The sequence below is a fragment of the Carettochelys insculpta genome, chromosome 21 (assembly GCF_033958435.1).
Source record: "Carettochelys insculpta isolate YL-2023 chromosome 21, ASM3395843v1, whole genome shotgun sequence".
Lineage (NCBI taxonomy): Eukaryota > Metazoa > Chordata > Testudines > Carettochelyidae > Carettochelys > Carettochelys insculpta.
The window spans coordinates 5411658-5431616 of NC_134157.1; the positions used below are offsets into that span (position 1 = coordinate 5411658).

Here is a 19959-nt window from a genome sequence, read left to right on the forward strand (position 1 = left end):
ACGGGGCTGTTCCTCTGTGCAGTGAGGTCCCTTCTTTTTGCTCCATGCAGTGAACACTTGTTCATTTCCTGCGGCTGTTCAAGGTACTTCTTATTCTGGAACCAGGAATCTGACTCCCAGTGTATCCCAGTGCAGCCATGACCAATCCACAGGGTTGTTCTCATTACTGGTGTCTGGGAGAAAACACGCCAAGGCAGGTGGCTGATTATTTTCTGTGTTCTGGGGTCTGCTCTTGCCATAGCGTGAGTGTAGTGGGTTTTAGGACACACCATCAGTGCAATCTTTGGTTAGATTTTTGAACTTTTAAGGATTAACCTGTGGTATGGGGCTGTGGAGTTTGCATTTCAAACAAAAAGGCTCATGTGTCGTTGCTGTTATTGCTTTAAGTCACCCTGGAGAGTGGCGACGGGGCCCAGTCAAAACAAATGCATGCATAATTCTAGTCATTAAAATAATCTAAAAGGCAGCAAGGCCCTGTGGCTAAAGACCCAGACTGGGAGCCAAGAGACCCAGGCTCTTTGATCATGACTTTGCTGAGTGCACTAAATCATCTGTTGGCATGTCAGTTTCACCACCTGCACAGGAGGAGAGTGCTTATGGAGGCAGAAAGTGCCACATACTGTTATACCAATTATATAAACTAATGTTTTCTCTGATTTACTGGAATAAATGAACAGAGAGAAACAGAAACCTGGGACTCAGTTGGACCTGGCAGCATATTGCTTAAAATGGTGGTGTGTGTATTGCAGGAGAATTGTCAATATTGGTTTTCTTCTTAGGCCTTCTCCAGGATTTTGCAAAAGAGGCTAATAATGTTGTCTACTTCACAGTTTTTGGCTGCTCAACTTGACATACCTTAAAGGGGCCTGACTTTCAGAGGGCAGGTATTAGCAAGTTCTGTGCATCTTGTTCTTCAAAAATCACGTTCTCCTTCACTCCCAGGGTGGCAAGATCAGAACCTTTAGACCCAGCTTATGCTCTGTAAATCTTTAGCCAGGTTTTGCAGAGCCAGAGAGTTTAGATAAAATGGAAATACGTAGGCATGGGACTTTCTATGCTGGATCAGACCCAAGTGCTGTTTGCTCCATTGTCCTGTTTCTAAGAGTGGCCCAAACCTGGTGCTTTAAAGGAAGGTGCAAGAGCCCTGAAGTAGACAGATTTGGGACACTCTGCCTCTTTCACAGAGGCAGCCATTCTTCTGGGATCTAATCTGAAAATTACCTCTGAGTTCGCTGAAGTTCTCCCATCACCAGCTCAGACCCTGCTCCTGAAATTGCACTGATATTGTGCAGTAATTTCTGGTTTCTTTTCATCTCCCTCCCCACTCCTTATGTCTAGCCTCAGAGCCCCACCTGTGTATCTATGTGGGGATGTCCTACAGTATTTTTCCCTTTGCCCTCACCTTCCCCCTTCTCTGGTGGTTCTCCCCTCCTGTCCAGACTCAGAGCCTCACCTGTGTTGCGTTTCTGTGTTGTCGCATAGGGAGTTTGCCCGTTGGAAGGTGAGGAACACAGCCATTGAACGGAGGGACCTGCGCCACAACCCAGTGCCCCTGATGCCTGAATTCCAGAGGAGCATCCGCTTGCTGGGCAGGAGACCCACTACGCAACAGTTCATTGATACCATCATCAAAAAATACGGCACCCACATCCTCATCTCTGCCACCCTTGGAGGTAGGTGGCAAGCGGATTATTTCCTGACACAGGTTTGGGAGAGGGGATGAAATATGCTCTTCTGGCTCCAAGGTGGGTTGGGTAAATATCTTTCATTGGACCGACTTCTGTTGGTAGAAGGTGCAAGCTTTTGAGCTACACGCATCGCTTCAGGCCTGGAAAGCATGTAGGTTGGTTGGCCTGGCAGTGAGTCAGAACGGTCACATTTCCCACCTGGAGCCCCATAGTGTCCTGCAGATCTGCTCAGAAGCCTAGGCTAACCCTCAACGGCCTCCTTGGCTTATCAAGCAGAAGGCGTTGATGGAGGTGATGCATGTGCTTGGCGTGACAGTATGTCTTGATGTGTGGGACATGAGTGGTGGTGCAGGTGTGCTTTGTTTGACAATAGCATGTGTGTGATGTTTCTGTGACCTATACTTGAGATGAGAACTGTGTGTCTTTCACTGACGTGTGCACACCTGTCTTTGTCAGGTTTCGAGCGCACAAGTATGTGCATGGAGATAGTGTTGGCAATCATGCCTAGTGGCCAGAGCAGAGGTGGTCCGGCCCAGAACAGCTGGCCCAGAGTCACAAGTGAAGTCAGGGAGCAAGGTCAGAGCCCAGGGTCAGGACTCAAACAGGGACGCCAGGCTGCAGCAGACAGGGCAGGAGGAACAAGGCTGGGAGGAAGCAGGAGCAGGCCAGGCACCGTAGCGATTGCAGCGGTGCCCAAGTGCGTTGAGAAGACTGAGATCACACATTGCTTTTGGGCCTACGGGCTTCCCAGCTTCCTTGGCCAGTAGGTGGAGCGTCAATCATGCGGCTCTGCTGTGCTCCTATCTGCCTAGAGATTGGCAGGCACAGCTGCAGGTCCTTATTCCTGACAATATATGTGTGTCCACGCTCCTGCTGAGGGCTCAGGTGGAAGGCCTTGCAAATATTTTGCAGCCCTAGTGATCCTTGAAGTTAAACTGAGCACCACGAGTGGTATCTCCTGAAGCAAACCTGCTACCACAGCACCCCCTGCTGCCAGGACCAGGCATCACAAGGGGTTTTTGTACTCCAGCACCCTCTTACCCATCATTTGGGTTCTGCCACAGTTGGCAGTTCAACCCATCCCCATTCTGGGGGGAACAGAGAAATCCAGATGGAAAACTAACAGCCTTCAGCTCCCTCTGGAGCTGTCGCTTTCAGTCCAGAAGCCTGTAGTTCCCCTCTTGCTTGGGGAGAGGGAGCAGAACCCGGAAATGACCTCTCTCCTTGTTTCCAGCCCAGAGACATCAGCATCAGTTTGGCAGCTAAAGATTGAGGTTTCTAAGCCCTCACTGCTTTCTTGGGATACTCCTTTTCTTTCCTTCTTTTGTCCACATCACTTCCAGGGCTAAGGCCTCCATGACTTTCATTCCATCTCCTTGTGCAGCTTCTTTCCAGCCTGCCACTGAGGAGTGGCTTTAAGGCCACTGGCAGCCCTTCTGGCTGGATTGCAATTCAGAAAGACCCCACTATTTCTCCTTCAGACAGGACTTCTCAGGCTCTCCTCCATGAAGTGAAGGTTGTAACTTGGAGTAACTGTAGAGCTTTAGCAAGCTTCTCCTTCACCTCGTCCTTTCCCTCCGATTAGTTCTCAGGCTCAGCTGGAAAACCTCTTCCTCCTATGACTGCCATGCCATGAGAAATGAGGCAGCATATATGCTGATCCCCTTTCCGAGGCTCATCCCAGTTGGCTGGGACCAAGATGCACCTGACTCCACCCTTTCTGCAAAGCTCCTGATCAAAGGCTCTTAAAGAAATCATAACAGGACTTCCTTCCAAAATCCTGCAGGTTGAACCCCTCTAATCTGACACTGTCTTGTCTGGCAACATCTGCACTCTGGCATGATTTTAATTAGCCCCCTGTTCACTTGCCATGGGTGTGACCAAGTTTTCAGTGGTCCCATAAAGTTTGTTTACAGCCACCAGTCCTGGCTCTCAGTGTTCTGTGCTGTTATTTAGCTCTGATTTGCCCCTAAATGTCTTCTAAGAGCCCAGTGAGCAGTGGGAGTGTTGGTAATGCTGCTAGATCATAATATCATATTATTATAGAATCATAGAATCCTAGGGCTGGAAGCGACCTCAGGAGGCCATCGACTCCATCCCCCTGTTGAAAGCAGTATCACCCCCAACTAAGTCATCCCAGCCATGACCTTGTCAAGCCAGGACTTAAAATCCTCTAGGGATGGAGATGCCACCACCTCTCTAGGCAACGCATTCCAGTGCTTCACCACCCGCCTGGTGAAGCAGTTTTTCCTGATATCCTTCTGGAACTTCAGACCATTGTTCCTTGTCCTGCCATCTGTCACCACTGTGAACAGTTTTCTCTCCATCCTCTTTAGAGCTCCCCTTCAGGAAGTTGAAGGCTGCTATTAAATCACCCCTCAGTCTTCTCTTCTGCAAACTAAATAGGCCCAAATCCCCCAGCCTCGCCTCATAGGTCATGTGCTCCAGCCCCTGAATCATTTTTGTTGCCTTCCACTGAACCTGCTCCAGCACATCCATCCACATCCTTTCTGTACTGGGGGGCCCAAAACTGGATGCAATTCTCTAGATGTGGCCTCACCAGTGTCAAACAGAGAGGAACAACTTCTCTAGATCTGCTCGAAATGCTCCTCCTAATGTACCCCAATGTTGCATTAGCCTTCTTGGCTACAACAGCACACTGTTTACTCATATCCAGCTTGCCATCCACCATAATCCCTAGGTCCCTTTCTGCTGTACTGCCGCTTAGCCAATCAGTCCCCAGCCTACAACAATGCTTGGGATTCTTCCATCGCAAGTGCAGGACTCTACATTTCTCCTTGTTGAACCATATCAGATTTCTTTTGGCCCAATCCTCCAATTTATCCAGGTCACTCTGGATCCTATCTCTACCCTCTAATGTATCTACCTCTCCCCGAGCTTGGTCTCATCCACAAACTTGCTGAGGGTGCAGTCCAGTCCCTCATCCAGGTCATTAATAAAGATGTTGAAAAACACCAGCTGCAGAACTGAGGCTTGGGGCACTCCACTTGAAACTGACTGCCATCCAGATATTGATCCATTGAACACTACCTGTTAAGCCCAACCATCAGGCCAGCTTTCTATCCATCTTATAGTGCATGTACACAATCCATGCTTTCTTAACTTATGGGCAAGAATGTTGTGGGAGACTGTATTAAAAGCTTTGCTGAAGTCTAGGTATATCACATCCACTGACTTCCCCATGTACACCTAGCCTGTTACCTCATCATAGAAGCTAATCAGATTGGTGAGGCATGACTTGCCCTTGATGAATCCATGTTGACTACTTTTGATCACTTTCCCCTCTTCCAAATCTTCAAAATGGAGTCCTACAGGATCCCCTCCATCATTTTCCCAGGGACTGAGGTAAGGCTGACCGATCTATAGTTCCCTGGATTATTCTTCCCTTTTTTAAAGTGGGGCACAACATTCGCCTTTTTCCAATCATCCAGGATCTCTCCCGATCTCCAAGAGTCTTCAAAACTAATGGCCAAAGGCTCGGCGATGACATCTGCCAATTCCCTCAGTACCCTTGGGTGCATTAAATCCAGACCCTCCTGTGGTTCAGCAAATTCTCTCATTCGACACCAGTCAGGTCCCAAGGGTGCCAGACTAGGGAGGTTCAACCTGTTCTTACTTTCAGGACCACATCTCTCTACTAGCATCATATATATCTCAGATCTCCCACAATCTTAACAGGCCACGCTACATGGCGTGAACTGACCCCCTATGTCCTACTGGTCTTAAGAGGACAGAGAACTCTGTGTGGGACTAGGTCCTATATGTGAGAAAATCACAATAGGGCCCTATGAATCTATGACTATGCAAATACTGGTATCTGACTGTGTGAGACTGACGACCGTGTGGATATGCTGCAGATGTGAAAGAGCATATGCATGCAGGCGTGTCTGATAATAATCATTCCAAACATAATGGCTGTGTCTACACTAGCCCAAATTTTCGAAATGGCCATGCAAATGGCCATTTCGAAGATTACTAATGAGGCGCTGAAATGCATATTCAGCGCCTCATTAGCATGCTGGTGACCGCGGCTCTTTGAAATTGCCGCTGTTCGCTGCCGCGTGGCTCGTCCAGATGGGGCTCCTTTTCAAAAAGGACCCTGGGAACTTCAAAATCCCTTTATTCCTATGAGCAGATAGGAAAAAGGGGATTTGGAAGTTGGCAGGGTCCTTTCGAAAAGGAGCCCCGTCTGGACAAGCCGCGCGACAGCAAAAAGCAGCAATATTGAAGAGCCGCAGCTGCTGGCATGCTAATGAGGTGCTGAATATGTATTTCAGCGTCTCATTAGTAACCTTCGAAATGGCCATTTGCATGGCCATTTTGAAGATTTGGGCTAGTGTAGATGCAGCCAATATGTTAAAGCCAACCCCCCCCACCCCCCCGCCCTCCACAAATAACTGCATAGGTGCACTGAAAAAAAGATATCTACCAGCTGAGAGAACTGAGTGCATTAAATATTTGTCCTGGGTGATTTCTTTCTTATCTAGACAGCCTGGCTGGTGGAAGGCCTGTAAAGTCATTCCCGCTTCACCTTCACCATCTTGAAACCAGGTTCTCTCTGTCTCTGAAACAAACTGGATATAGGTGGAAAATAGTCTTCTCCCAGATGGGAACCTCTCTCACTGGACTTGGAAGAATCTTAAAAGTGCTCCACGAAGTAGAACCCCACGCATTAGACAGGGACGGAAAGACTGGGGGCTGACACCGACAGAGAGGCCTTCACTGGACACAACAGCAGAGGAAAAAATATGGGCCACATTTTAAAAAACAATGACAAAAATACGTACCCAGAGACCGCAGACAGGGCCATGCATGGACTGTATGTACCTGTAGATCAATAGGAGAGAGGACTGCAGATGCAGTCACCAGTTTGCCTGCATGGTTAAGCTGGATAGAAAATTTTGCATATTTTTCAGGTGCAACTTAGGTGCCAGAATGTCCTTAGGTTGGGTGAACTGGTATAGCTCCACTGAAATCATGTCATCTTGGCTAGTACTGAATGCAGACTTCAAAGGGTCCTTATTCCAAAATTGCCCGTTCAGTACATTCAGGCTACATCTACACGTGAAGCCAACATCGAAATAGGCTATTTCGATGAATAACGTCTACACGTCCTCCAGGGCTGGCAACGTCGATGTTCAACTTCGACGTTGCGCGGCACCACATCGAAATAGGCGCTGCGAGGGAATGTCTACACGCCAAAGTAGCACACATCGAAATAAGGGTGCCAGGCACAGCTGCAGACAGGGTCACAGGGCGGACTCAACAGCAAGCCGCTCCCTTAAAGGGCCCCTCCCAGACACAGTTGCACTAGACAACACAAGATACACAGAGCCGACAACTGGTTGCAGACCCTGTGCCTGCAGCATGGATCCCCAGCTGCCGCAGCAGCAGCCAGAAGCCCTGGGCTAAGGGCTGCTGCCCACGGTGACCATAGAGCCCCGCAGAGGCTGGAGAGAGAGCATCTCTCAACCCCCCAGCTGATGGCCGCCATGGAGGACCCGGCAATTTCGACGTTGCGGGACGCGGATCGTCTACACGGTCCCTACTTCAACGTTCAACGTCGAAGTAGGGCGCTATTCCTATCCCTTCATGAGGTTAGCGACTTCGACGTCTCGCTGCCTAACGTCGAAGTTAACTTCGAAATAGCGCCTGACGCGTGTAGCTGCGACGGGCGCTATTTCGAAGTTAGTGCCGCTACTTCGAAGTAGCGTGCACGTGTAGACACAGCTTCAAATCCCACCGCTCCCAGCCACGTTCAGAGCTCCTGTATAGCAAAGCCCATGCTTCAAGGATTTGCTGGGTAGGGAGGGTGTGTTGAATTAGGGCTTAAAGAACACTGTGCAGAGTGAACTCCTGTCTCTTAAGGAAGTATCTCCTAGGAATCATATTTTACACAGTGCAAGACAGTGGAGGAAGAAACCATTGAGGCAGAAGTAGTTTTATTTGTAGTTTTATTTTTCCTCCCAGTGGCAGCCTTTTTCTCATCCCCATTCCTGGGAAATTCCAAATAACAAAGACCTTCAACGGTGAAATATATTTTTAATTTCATCCGGGCGAGGTTGTGAATTATTCACAGGGGCTTGTTCCATCTCCTGTTTTTACAACACCGCATTTTTAAATATGCAGAGGCTCGTAACCAAAACGGGTGTTGAGCGGGAGAGCGAGGTGTCAGTCAGACCGGAGCAGCAGGGTTAAGGCGGGCAGGGCAAGTGGAATGAAGGACTCATCTTGACAATCGTAGTGATGAAGATGAAACGGCTTTGCCGGTGCCACACTGTATGGACTGTCCCTGGAGTGACATCAGCTCAATTGGCACTAGGGAGTTGTTGTTTTTCAGCCTCTCTAAAGACCTCCAACCAATGGTCCTTCTAACTTTTCCAAACACGTGCAGAATAAATTTTGTTATGTGCACTAAGACATGTGCAAATGTGCACCACCAATAGACACACATGCTGCCCTCTGTGGGTGCCCAGCCAATCTCCTGGGTAACACCTGAATGTTTCCTGGGCGGCTGCCCGAGTGCTCAGTTTTCAGGGAACACTGCCTCCAACCCATCGAGCCTTTTATTAATGCAAGGCTCACCGTGACATTTAACCAGATAACGAATGAGAGACACACATACAAGCCTCCCTTTTTGTCAAGCAGCTGTTGCACAGGCTCGAGGAGATTTGCCCACCTCTCTGCCCAAGGGGGATTTCTGATGGCTCTCTCTTGCTGAGCAGCTATTCCTCCGAGCGCCTGAGAGAGCGCCAACTCTGCTCCAGTTTAGTTCTGACAAAGGGATTGGTACAGGGTCATTTCTAGGACAAACGCACTTGGGGATGGAGTACGCAGTACTGAGAGCTAATTTGCAGGGAAAGCCCTGAAGGGAAGACATCTTTGAACATAGCATCCACTTAATAAACAAGAAATTAAGACTTAATAATGCAGGAAAAGTCTATTAACCCCTCTTGATCTAGGGGCTGCTTTCGCTGGCTTTCCTTCCATGGAGATGCTGCGTTTTTCCCAGTCTCAGCCACATGCCCATAGAATGGGCTTCAAGACGCGGTCTCTCCCTTCCCTCTCCTGCCATTGTCAGTTATGTCTGAGGAAGGGTTATTGTCTCCCAGGGTTTGCACTGAATGAAGCTTTTCCATTGGGAATAGAGCACAGATCTCCAGGTGCCTGGAAAGCTATGGGCTCTCCAGGTACTGCCTAGGTGCTAGCTCCATACGGCCTACTTACAGAGCTACTACTGGGGGGAAAAGGGGGCGAGGCCTGGTAATTCAAAATGGCTTAGAGCTCCCAGCTGCTGCCACACTGTGGCAGAGGTGCCAGCCGGAGCCCCGGGCCCTTTAAATCATCCTCAGAGCCCTACACGGTGTCCTTCAGGCAGCTCTCAGGGCTGGGTGGAGATTGGGTTATGGCACAGTAGTCTGACTGCCCCAGCCCCACCACTTCTTCCTGAGACTTTACCCCTTCTGGGGGTACAGAGCTGCTCCCCCCCACCTTGCCCTGGGGCCCAGCAACTCTCTCCGCCCCTCTGCCTATGTACATTCTAGTTGAGGACCCTTGTTCCCACCCCACAGCTCTGTCACGCTAGATTCCAGTTTTGGATGGGTAGTTCACATCCCAGCCTTCTAGCAGCTTCGGTTACAGTCCTATAGCTTGACCAGGAATTTTGCTTTCTGCCAGCTGTGTCCACACTAAGAGCAAGTGGTGCGAGTGCCCCACTGGTGTATGCATATCTGGGCTGCCTCACAAGAGCTGGCACGACTACAAAGAGCAGGCTAGCCACTGTGGGATGGGGGGTTAGCAGAGGTGTGGCTGAACACTGTTGCCTACAAGTCTTCTGACACCAGCGGATACGTACTCAGAGTGGCTTGGCTGTGCCTCCACATGACTTTAGCCAGGCTTCATGGAGCTGCTCGAATATTCAGTGGGTCTGTCCCACAAAAGCTCATCACCTAATAAATTATTTTTGTTAGTCTTTAAAGTGCTACTGGACTGCGGTTTTTTTATTCATGTTCACGCTACCTCAAAGACAGCTGCACAAGGGTGGATCTCCCCATAAAACACTGGTGCAGCTGCGAGGCTGTAGCACTTCAGCAAAGACACCATTACACTGATGGGAGAATTTCCCCTGCTGACATGGTGACTCCACCTCTGCGGGAGGCGGTAGCTACTCAGAGGGAGAAGCCCTCCGAGCAACAGCCCTGTCTACACCAGTAGTTAGGTCAGTATAACACCATTGCTTGGGGGGGTATGGATCTTTCACAGCACTGAGCATCGGTTCCTAGTGCAGACCTGCCCTGTGTATGTGTACAAGAGCATGGAATCACACCTCTCCATTCAAACCATTGGCCCAGCTCAGCATTCTCCCAGGGACTGTCAAGTCAGGGACAGAGCAAGGCCTTGATTTTCTGCATGAGAAGCAAAAACAAGATATGGGCTTTTGTAAAGCACACAAATGAGTTCTCATATTCCCTGGAGTGGGGTGTCTACCTGACGATCTACGTCCCGACCATGCCACATTCTTCTATGTCCACAGGTTGAACCTCTCTCGTCCAGTATATTTGGGATCTGACCGGTGCCAAACGAGATAATTTGCTAGACCACGGGAAGTCAATATCATCTAGGAGCATTACCAACGCTTTCACTTCTCACTGGGTAAATTAGAGCTAAATTACAGCACAGAATACTGAGAGCCAGGATTGGTGGCTTTAAACAAACTTTATGGGACCAGGGGAAACTTGGCCACACCCATGATAAGTGATTATCTGACTAACTAAAATCATGCCAGATTGTGGACGTTGCTCGATGAGAGAGGTTCAACCTGCAGCAGTTTTGTTTGAAATAGACACGGAAGACCATGTTGATCTCTGGTGTGACTGAGTTCAGTAACATCAAGGATAAATTTGGTCCAAGCTACAGACTTTATTGATTATATGATCCATTTTCCCACAAACATCTTTCAGTTTTCTCCCAAGCCTACCCCCTCATACAGAGGAACTCCTGTAAACATCCACAGAGCCACTAATGTGTCTCCCTTCAAAGCTCTCCTTAAAACTCAACATGCACTGCGAAGCCTGAAAAACACTTGACAGCAGATAAGCAGCTGGTGTGCTGTGACCGCTGTTTATCGTGTTAATCATATTCATCTCATTACCTTGTGGTTTCCCTGTCTGTTTGTTGTATCCACCTGTTGTCGCTCATCATATGTTTAGATTGTAAACCCTTTGGGGGTAGGAAATATCTCTTCTGTTAAGTGTGCGTACAAGGCCTAATGTCCCCAACTTGGCCTCAAGGCATCGCTGTTGATATATTAATTATTGATAAGTATTATTGTTACTATTTAGAGCTGGTCAGAAATTGTTCCACGCCCTCTTGGAAATTTTCATGAAAACAAGGTTTTTGGTCTAAGTTTTCTCTTGGAAATTTTTATTTCCTGGAAAAAAAAAAAAAGATTTGAAAATGTCACAGCTTGTCTCATGGGAACTGTAGTTGGGTGCTTCAAGCTCCCTGTCTCCATGGGTTAGGTTGGGTTCCCTTGTCAGACTGTCTACCATGATGCACTACAATCTCCCTTCTTGGTGTTCCTGGCCATGGTGCATCATGGGAATATCTGGCTCTGGTGCAGATAGCCAGAGAGATTTGGATCCAACTAGCAAGGGATATGTGGGTCAGCTAGGGAATCTGGTCCAAAGAAGACAATGAGGAAACTGAAGTACAACTCCTATTAGGCACTGCCTATATTGCCAGATCAAAATATGCTGAGCTTTGGATGTTTGTTTTTTAAATGGAAAAAAAAAAGAATTCCATGGAGACACTTTTCATATAAATGTTGGATTTTGCCAGATCAAAGTTGGTCACAGAAAGTATTTTCCACAGAAGAATTCAGTTTCTCCTCTAAAAAGTCTAATTCTTCTAAACTCAAATATTTATCCACGAAAACCAGAGTTAATGCATTTTTTTCATCCAGCCTAATCATTATAAATTATCATCAGTGGCATAAATATCAGTTCATCAGTTGGATACCCAGGTTGGATTACAGCAGGTGCTACTTACTTCCACCCTAATTAAACTTTGATTCCTCCCCTCAAGCTAGCTATATAAAAAATGGCATCTTCTGCTCCATGTGCGTATTCAAAATCAGATTTCCTGACCTTTGTGAGAAAAATATGTTGATTTTGCCTGTCCTTCCTTTCTGCCTTGCAGAGCTAGCCTAGCTCAGAGAGTCAGCTGGATTCTATTCTGCCTCATGCATCATTCATAGACATTTTTAAAAAGTAAACTGTGGTTATAAACTTTGTTCTATCATCTTATAATTTTTCTTTTCATTCCCAATGTTGCTATTGGTTGTTTAATGTTTGTAGACTGTGGGATTCTAACTTCTATAGTTCCGGATTCTCAGTCACTTCCAGAGTAGCATTAATACAGGTTCTGATTTATGCACAATCCTTTGTCCTGTTCAGCACCTCTTCCCTGGCTCTTGTACCCTGTGATGGGGTCCACACACTCATGAGGGCCCCTCTGTGGCCAAGGGCACGATGCAAGGCCTTTCTGGTTGTCTTCAGGGTTCAAAGGATGAGATCTGACTGCCCGTTGTCCAGGTGCTGTCAGTTCCTATATTATTGTTGCCAGTCTCCAACCACCGGGCCTGGGTCTTGCCCACTCGGAGCAGTCCAAAGTGCTGCTGGTCTCCCAGGCAGTACGTAGACCGGCCTGGATCAGGCTTCTGTGGGGACTGCCAGGCCAAGCCTACCAGCTCTTTTATATTGGCCTGCTGAGCCCTGATTGGCTACAGCAGAGATATCTGCTCTATTCTTCTTGGAGGACCTCTTGTCTGCCCGTCTCGCTGGGATGGGGTGTGTCAAGGCCTGTAGTCTCCTGTAGGAAGAGCATCAGGGCTTAGTCCACTCCATTGCTTACCCACAAAACTCTCTTTGCCTGTGATCACCATAGGAAGAGCAGAACAGTCATTTATGTGACTGCTCTTTGCTTTTTTTTCCTGTTTATCATCTCCGTCCTACCCCTCACTCTTCTCAACTATTCATCTTGCACAGCACACGATGCCAGATCTGAACAAATGCCATGTTTTACCTGTTACCACCACCCAGCCACTTACAAGCTAAATGTAACTCAGACCGTCATTTGTGCCATTGAATTAAGATGAGAGACTTTTATGCTTCCACCAATGTACTCCCACGATGATTTGCTATTTTATGTAGTGGGCTAGATTGTCACTTGGCATAAATCAGCATAATCCCACTGACTTTAGTAAAGTTATGCCAGTTTACAGCAGTGGGAGATCTGGACCGTTGAAGTTTGATTTTGAGTTAACACCAGATTTTGATTCTGCCCAGTTGCATGTAGAAGAATGGACCTGGCATTGTTGAGCAAGGCATCTCCAAGGGTGAGGAGATCTCAGAGTTTGGATTGCACAGGTTCAGCATGAGATACCGTAGGTTCCTGTAGCACCGAACATTCCAATGCAGTGGTTTGTTTTCTTTCACTGCAGGGGAGGAGGCCTTGACCATGTATATGGACAAAAGCCGACTTGACCGGAAGTCTGGAAATGCCACTCAAAGCGTTGAGGCACTGCACCAGCTTGCGTCCTCCTACTTTGTAGACCGCGATGGAACCATGAGAAGACTCCATGAGATCCAGATCTCTACTGGAGCAATCAAGGTATTGCTTCTATTGCTATGATGATTCCTGGGAGGACAATGGGCTGGGGAAAGACAGCCAAGCCAATGCAATAGTAATCTGGACTTGCTGCTGATTAGGCACCAGATGTTCCATGGTGTCATTCTTCCCCCCCTGAAAAAAGCAAGCTATTGCCTGGTGGTAATGATGTTTGATGGGAAAACTCATTCTCTCGTCTCCCTCATTTTGGGCAGGCACAGATCATTCCATTGGGAATGCTGATTTTGGGAAGGGGACACACCATCTGGAACAGACAATAAGGAGATTATGGCCACTGCTCTGTAGCAGTGATGCGGGGGCGGGTGCAGCTGGCAAGAGCAGGTCAGCTGTGACAATGGAAAAGGGCCAGCAGTTCTGCAGTGGCAGGAATATGAGACAGGATCACCCAGCATGACTCACCTCCATGGCGTCTCCTACTGGTCACTTGGGAATTAGCTCTTCAGCCTCTGGAGTGCCCTCTTCTGGCCACAGTCTCACCCACTGTTACCTGCCTTCTATTCTCCACCAATTTATGCCAGGACCCATGGCCTCCCAGACCATGGTTCCCTTCCCTCAGGGTATTGCCCTGTCGCTGTGCTCTCTGGGGTCCTCCCCTTCCAGGGAACCCCCACCCTGATACCCATCTTGCCTCAGTAACCCACAGCCAGTCATCATCTAGCTCCTTACCTCAGGGGCAAGCTGCAGTCTGAAATGACCACTCATCATTGGCAAGGAGTTTTGGACCTGCTGCCTTCTGCTTTCTGGCTGCTTCCCTGAAGCCCCAGTACCCTCAAGCCTTGTCTCAGGCCCTGCAGCATGGGAGCTTGCCTGGCCAGAGCTCCTCCTTGTTTTGTCTGCCTTTCCCCTAGCCCTGCTGTGTGTTAGAAAGCCACTGTAGCTTCCCTGGCAGCTAGGTCCCTCCTTCTCCACAGCTGTAGCAGGAGTCCTCTTTCCTCCTCTCCTTGAGCCCCTCTATTTGTACAGCCCCAGCTAGGGCATAACTGACATCTAATTGCCTCAGGTGCTGGTTCCACGGCCTTAGTCCACTCCTGGGACTGGGTTTTAACTCCTTCCCTGCAAGAGTGGGCCAGCTGCCCCACTGCACACAGCATCACACCAGTCTGGTGTGTTTTCTTACAGCAATTTGTATGGAACAGCTATCTGGTGAATTGATACAGGGGAATGAGAAAAGCCCGCAATGGGGGCCTGACAAAGGCTCCTAGAATGGAATGCAATAAATAGTGATAGAGAGCTGGAGGAGGGTGCGGGGGAGCTACTGGGAGGAGGATACAAAGGAGAGGAAAATAGATCCACAAACAACAACCTTCTCCTTTGAAAGCGCTCAGCCTCTCTTGGGGAGGGATTCAATTGTCAGGAAAGGCGCTGTGGGAAAGGCAGACGGGATAAAGTCATCACCCTTAGCCACTGCTGAAAGGCTCGGGATGTTGTTATTGTTCTGTGGCATCTCCTGGCCCAGCCTATTCCCTCAAGGATGGAGAACTGGATTGAGATATCAAAGCCCTGACAGCAGGTAACATCCTGCTGTGAGGTCTCCTCCCTAGATGGATTCTGACAATAACAACAGGCATGCTACCTGTGGCAGGAGGGTTCTCTGTGTCTCCGTCTATCCACAGTATGAGCATACAAGGCAGCGGTGGGGACCATCACTTACCATATCTGAACCTGGACAGAGGCAGGGAGGTGGTGATTTTTTCAGGCTTACATTTCTAATCTAGTCCTACCTGTCCACTCGGGGCATTTACCTCTCAAGCACTTCGTGTGGGTTATATTTTGAAGAAGGTGGAGGGGGAGTCTGTTCTCTGTAAGACAGGAGGTTGTGTGGCTTCTCAGGAGAGAGTGGAATGTTGCCCACCTAATTAGCAGAGTGCCCACAGCTAGATTTTGTTGTTTCTACTGGTGGTGCACATTCCCACATGCCTCAGCGTGCATAAAAACATTCCGCGCATGGATGGAAGAGATTAGCGGGAACACCAGTGGGAGTGTTTGTCAGCTAATGCAGATATGTCAGGACTGGACCTTCCTGGAAATCTCATTAACATGTTTTGGTTTTGGGCACCCTGCTCTAGGTAACAGAAACTCGGACTGGGCCCCTGGGCTGTAACAGCTACGACAATCTGGACTCTGTGAGTTCTGTCCTTCTGCAAAGCACTGAGAGCAAACTCCACCTGCAAGGTAGGAAACAGAAGAAAGGAATGAGTGATGACAGATACTTGGGGGAGAAATGACAAGAAAATTAAAGCTCCTTTCCTACTCCTCCTCTTCCTCCTTTCTCCTCCCCTAGTGTTTGTTGTACTTACTGGCCTTGTCTTCAGCAGACAGTAAGCTCCTTAGAGTAAGATCAGTGGCTGCCTAAGTATACGTACAGTGTATGAAACAATGGGGCCCTGATCCCTGACTGAAGGCCAGCATGGCAGAGGCATTCTGGTGCCTAAAGATGTACTAGGAACAAAGTAGAATTGCCAGAAAGGGTCTAAATAGTGTATGTGCCTGAATTCCATTGGCTTTCAATGGGAATTAAGTGCTAACCTGTTTAGGGCTATTGTTGAATCTCTTTTGTTGCCTTCATGCAGCTTCAGATGCCTAAATGTCTTTACTGTTTTGGTCCTGAGTCCCAGTCAATCAGAATGTTCATATTAACTTCCCTGGCCTACCCATTGTTTCCAATGTCATTCCATCAGTGCTCTGTGGCTTGTATTGGATGCCCAGAGGTTTTGTTCTGTTTTTTTTTTAACAAAGTTAAAGGTTTTTAAGCTATATGAACTTGACCCTGGAGCTCTCTCCTCTTGTCTGAAGCACCCTGAGCCCTTTAGCATTTGGGACAAATTCTGAAGCCCAAATGCTTTTAATTTGGTGGGAGAGAAGAGGGTCCTGGAAAATGAGAGAGGACTGAAGCCCTGTGTCTACACATGCCCCTTCCTTTCAAAAGGGGCATGTTAAAGAGCGGGTTCGAAAGATGCTAATGAGGCACTGCAATGAATATGTAGCACCTCATTAGCATAATGGTGGCTGCGGTGATTCAAAAGTTATTGCACGCCTCCCATGGAGATGGGACCTTCCGAAAGGACCCCCCCCTCAATTTCGGAAAGCCCTTCTTCCTATCTGGTGATCGGAAGAAGGGCTTTCGAAAACTGACGGGGTCCTTTTGTAAGGTCCCGTCTCTACGAGCAGCGCGCGATTCGAAAAGCTGCATTTTCAAATTGCTGTGGCCACCATTATGCTAATGAGGCACTGCATATTCATTGCAGCGTCTCACTAGCATCTTTCAAACCCACTCATTAACATGCCCCTTTCGCGAAAAAAAGGGGCACAGGTAGACCCAGCCAAGGAGAATAGCATCTTACATCTTTTGATATTTATTTTGCGGTTTCTGTCTTGACTATGAGTGTGAATCTATGCTGCTGGATTTGGTATTTACATTGACTGTGTTCTAAAATAGAGGAACCAGAGACTAAGGCTACATCTACACTACAGAGATCTTTCGAAAGAATCCATTCTGGAAGAACTTCTTTCGAAAGACAGCGTCCACACCGCCCCCTCTCTTTCGAAAGAATGGACCAGGGATCAAAACATCAGGCCCCATGAGGAATGAGCCTTTGAGAAAAAGGCCTGCAGTGTCTACATGTGTTTTCTTTTGAAAGAAGCTTTCAAAAGGGGGCCCTCTTCCTGCAATGGGGAAGGAAAAGTGATTTTGCATGGAGTGCCTCGTTCTTTCAATTTTCTTTTGAAAGAATGCTTTTGTGTGGATGCGCTGCTGGATCTTTTGAAAGAGCTCCCTTCTTTTGAAAACTGTTTTGAAAGAAATTGCTAGTGTAGATGCAGCCTAAAAGGGCATGTTGCTTTTGTATTGCATATAAAGAAAGAGTAACAGATTCAATGGTATTTAAGTGACATACCAGCCAAATGTCTTTGTCCTTCTCTGATGGCTGCATCAGAGGTGTGTGAGTCAGCCACAGCTACTGTCTAGTATAGCTAATCCTTTAGTTTGCATGATAGACACCTGTATTTTGGAACTAGGGGTCATGGGCCAAGTACATGACTTCATTTAATCACAAACCATGGTTCCACTAAAGACAAAAGTGGTCTTTCCATCAACGTCAATAGAACAGGAAATTCATGGTGTACAAAATTTGTAGTGATTAAACCCAATGTTTAACAAAATAGGAAATCTGAATTTTAACAGTTCATTTTGTCCATTTTTAATATCAATTTAAATTTTAATTTTGCAGAAGAATGTGACGTTATGTTTTTGGCTTTCAGTATGAATTTTGGTGAAACTGGGTTTCATTAATAAGTTGCATTGTGGAGGCTTAATTTTTTTTTTTAAATAATAGTCATACCACTTTAAATCTGTTGGTGGTCACTGAAATGTACCTGCACACAACTTATATCAATAGTAATATATAATATGCAGTTTCTTATATACACTGTGGGGATGATTACTAATGGAAACTAATCAAAATTAGATAGATAGATCAATCGAACTAGGGGCTCCTTATTGATTTCAAAGAACTTGAGATCAAGCCCCAGTGAACACTGAAACTTAAAGTCATCCAAAATTATTAATATTTATCACTGGGATTTTCAAAGCCATTGGTTGAAAATCAAAGAAAATACCAGGGAAGGGTTATCCAAGATTTTTGTTAGTAATCTCCTCTAGACAGTAAGGTCTTAGATTTAACCCCTCTCTCTGATTTTATGATACCAGGGCCAATCATCAGTTATGTGTACTGGCAGCAGAGGCCTCCACTGTACAGGTTGAACCTCTCTAGTCTAACACCCTGGGGACCTGACCTGTGCCAAACCAGAGAATTTGCCTGACATCGGGAGGTCAGTATGGTCTAGCAGTATTACCAACACTTCCACTGCTTACAGGGCTCTTGGAAGAGATTTAGGGGTAAATTACAGCTAAATAACAGCAAAGAACACTGAGAGCCAGGACTGGTGGCTGTCAACAAATGTTATGGGACCACAGGAAACGTGGCAACAATCATGATAAGTGGTCATCTGGCTAACTAAAATCATGCCGGATTACAGATATTGCCGGACTAGAGAGTTTCAGCCTGTACCATAAATGATGATTCACTGGGATGTGTGAGCAAAAAAGAGGAGGGAAAGAGGGAAGTCTTTGTTTACTAAAGCTGGACAAGAATTTTCCATCCAAGTGTGGGTTTCTTTAATGGAAAATGTAGCTTCTACAAAATCTTCATGTTGGCATTTTTTTGATTTTTCTCTGTGGAAAACAGAAAGAAAATATCACACTTTGGCTATGTCTACACTACCCAAAAACTTCGAAATTGTCTGCTCATAGGAATAAGGGGACTTCGAAATAACCAGGGTCCTTTTGAAAAGGAGCCCCTCTGGATGAGCCACGCCAATTTCGAAGTGCCGCGGCCGCCCGCATGCTAATGTGGTGCTGAATATGCATTTCAGTGCTTCATTAGTAAACTTCGAAATGGCCTTTTGCATAGCCATTTCAAAGTTTCTGGCTAGTGTAGACTCGGCCTTTGTCATTTTCAGTTCAGTGTTATTGAGAAGTCTATGCACACTTCCAGGAAGAAAAGGAACAGAATGGATCCTGATAATGCTCTTGGTCCATTACTGGATGCATATGGCAGACCTATCAATAATAATTCAGAAAAATCTGAAATGTGTTCCATATTGTTCTGTATTTGGGGAAAAACAGCTGATATAATCTCATCATATGGTGATGATCTATTCTTTACATTCCACTGGTAGTTCTGGAGGATGTAAACAGAAGCTGTTAAAGTGAGACTTTTTTTAAATCAGCAGGTTCATATAACTTGGATACAAGAGTTTTAAAAGAGCTGACTGAGGAACTCAATGACTGATAATGTTGATTTTTAATACATCTTAGAGCAACTGGGGAAGTTCCAGAAGATTGGAAGAAATCTATTATGTACCAATTTTTAAAAGGGTAAATGGGATGACCCAGGTAATTATAAGCCTGTCAGCCTGACATCGATCTCTGGCATGATAATGGAGTGGCTGATATGGGACTCAGTTAGCAAAGAGCTAAAAGGAGGGCAATGTAATTAATGCAAATCAACATAGGCTAATGGAAAATAGATCCCGTCAAACTAACTTGTTTGGTGTGATTACAAGTTTGGTTGTTAAAGGTCAGAGTGCTTATGTAATATATTTTTGTAATACATTTAACTTGGTTTTGTCAAAGCAATACAATTAAAGAATTAAGAGAAATATAAAATTAACATAGCATGCATTAAACTGATCAACAACTGGCTGATATATCTCAAAAGGTGCCTGTAAACAGGTACTTTAAAGTGCTACTGGGCTGCTTTGTTGTTTTGACTGTAAATAGGTGATAATGGTTGAGTAGGTGGGATCCCAGAGAAATAGGTTCTTGGCCGTACATTATTTAACATTTTACCTACGACCTAGAAGGGAACAGAAGATCAGCTCTGATAAAACTAGCAGGTGACACAAGAAATGGCGTATAAAGAAAAGGATCAGTCATTGACATAGAGACCTAGATTGCTTGGAAAAGTGGACGCAAGTAAACGGTGTCCACTTTTATATG

The 19959-nt window shown here is 46.7% G+C and overlaps 1 protein-coding gene across 1 annotated transcript in view; it reads left to right on the forward strand.

The window, feature by feature from the left end:
* BRINP1 (BMP/retinoic acid inducible neural specific 1) overlaps nt 1–19959 on the forward strand; it is a 105202-nt gene that overhangs the window by 65826 nt on the left and 19417 nt on the right. Inside the window, exons 3-5 of the mRNA XM_075015373.1 lie at nt 1483–1673; nt 13213–13382; nt 15467–15572. Of these exons, the coding sequence (XP_074871474.1) occupies nt 1483–1673; nt 13213–13382; nt 15467–15572 (467 nt within the window). The remainder of the gene's footprint in view (nt 1–1482; nt 1674–13212; nt 13383–15466; nt 15573–19959) is intronic.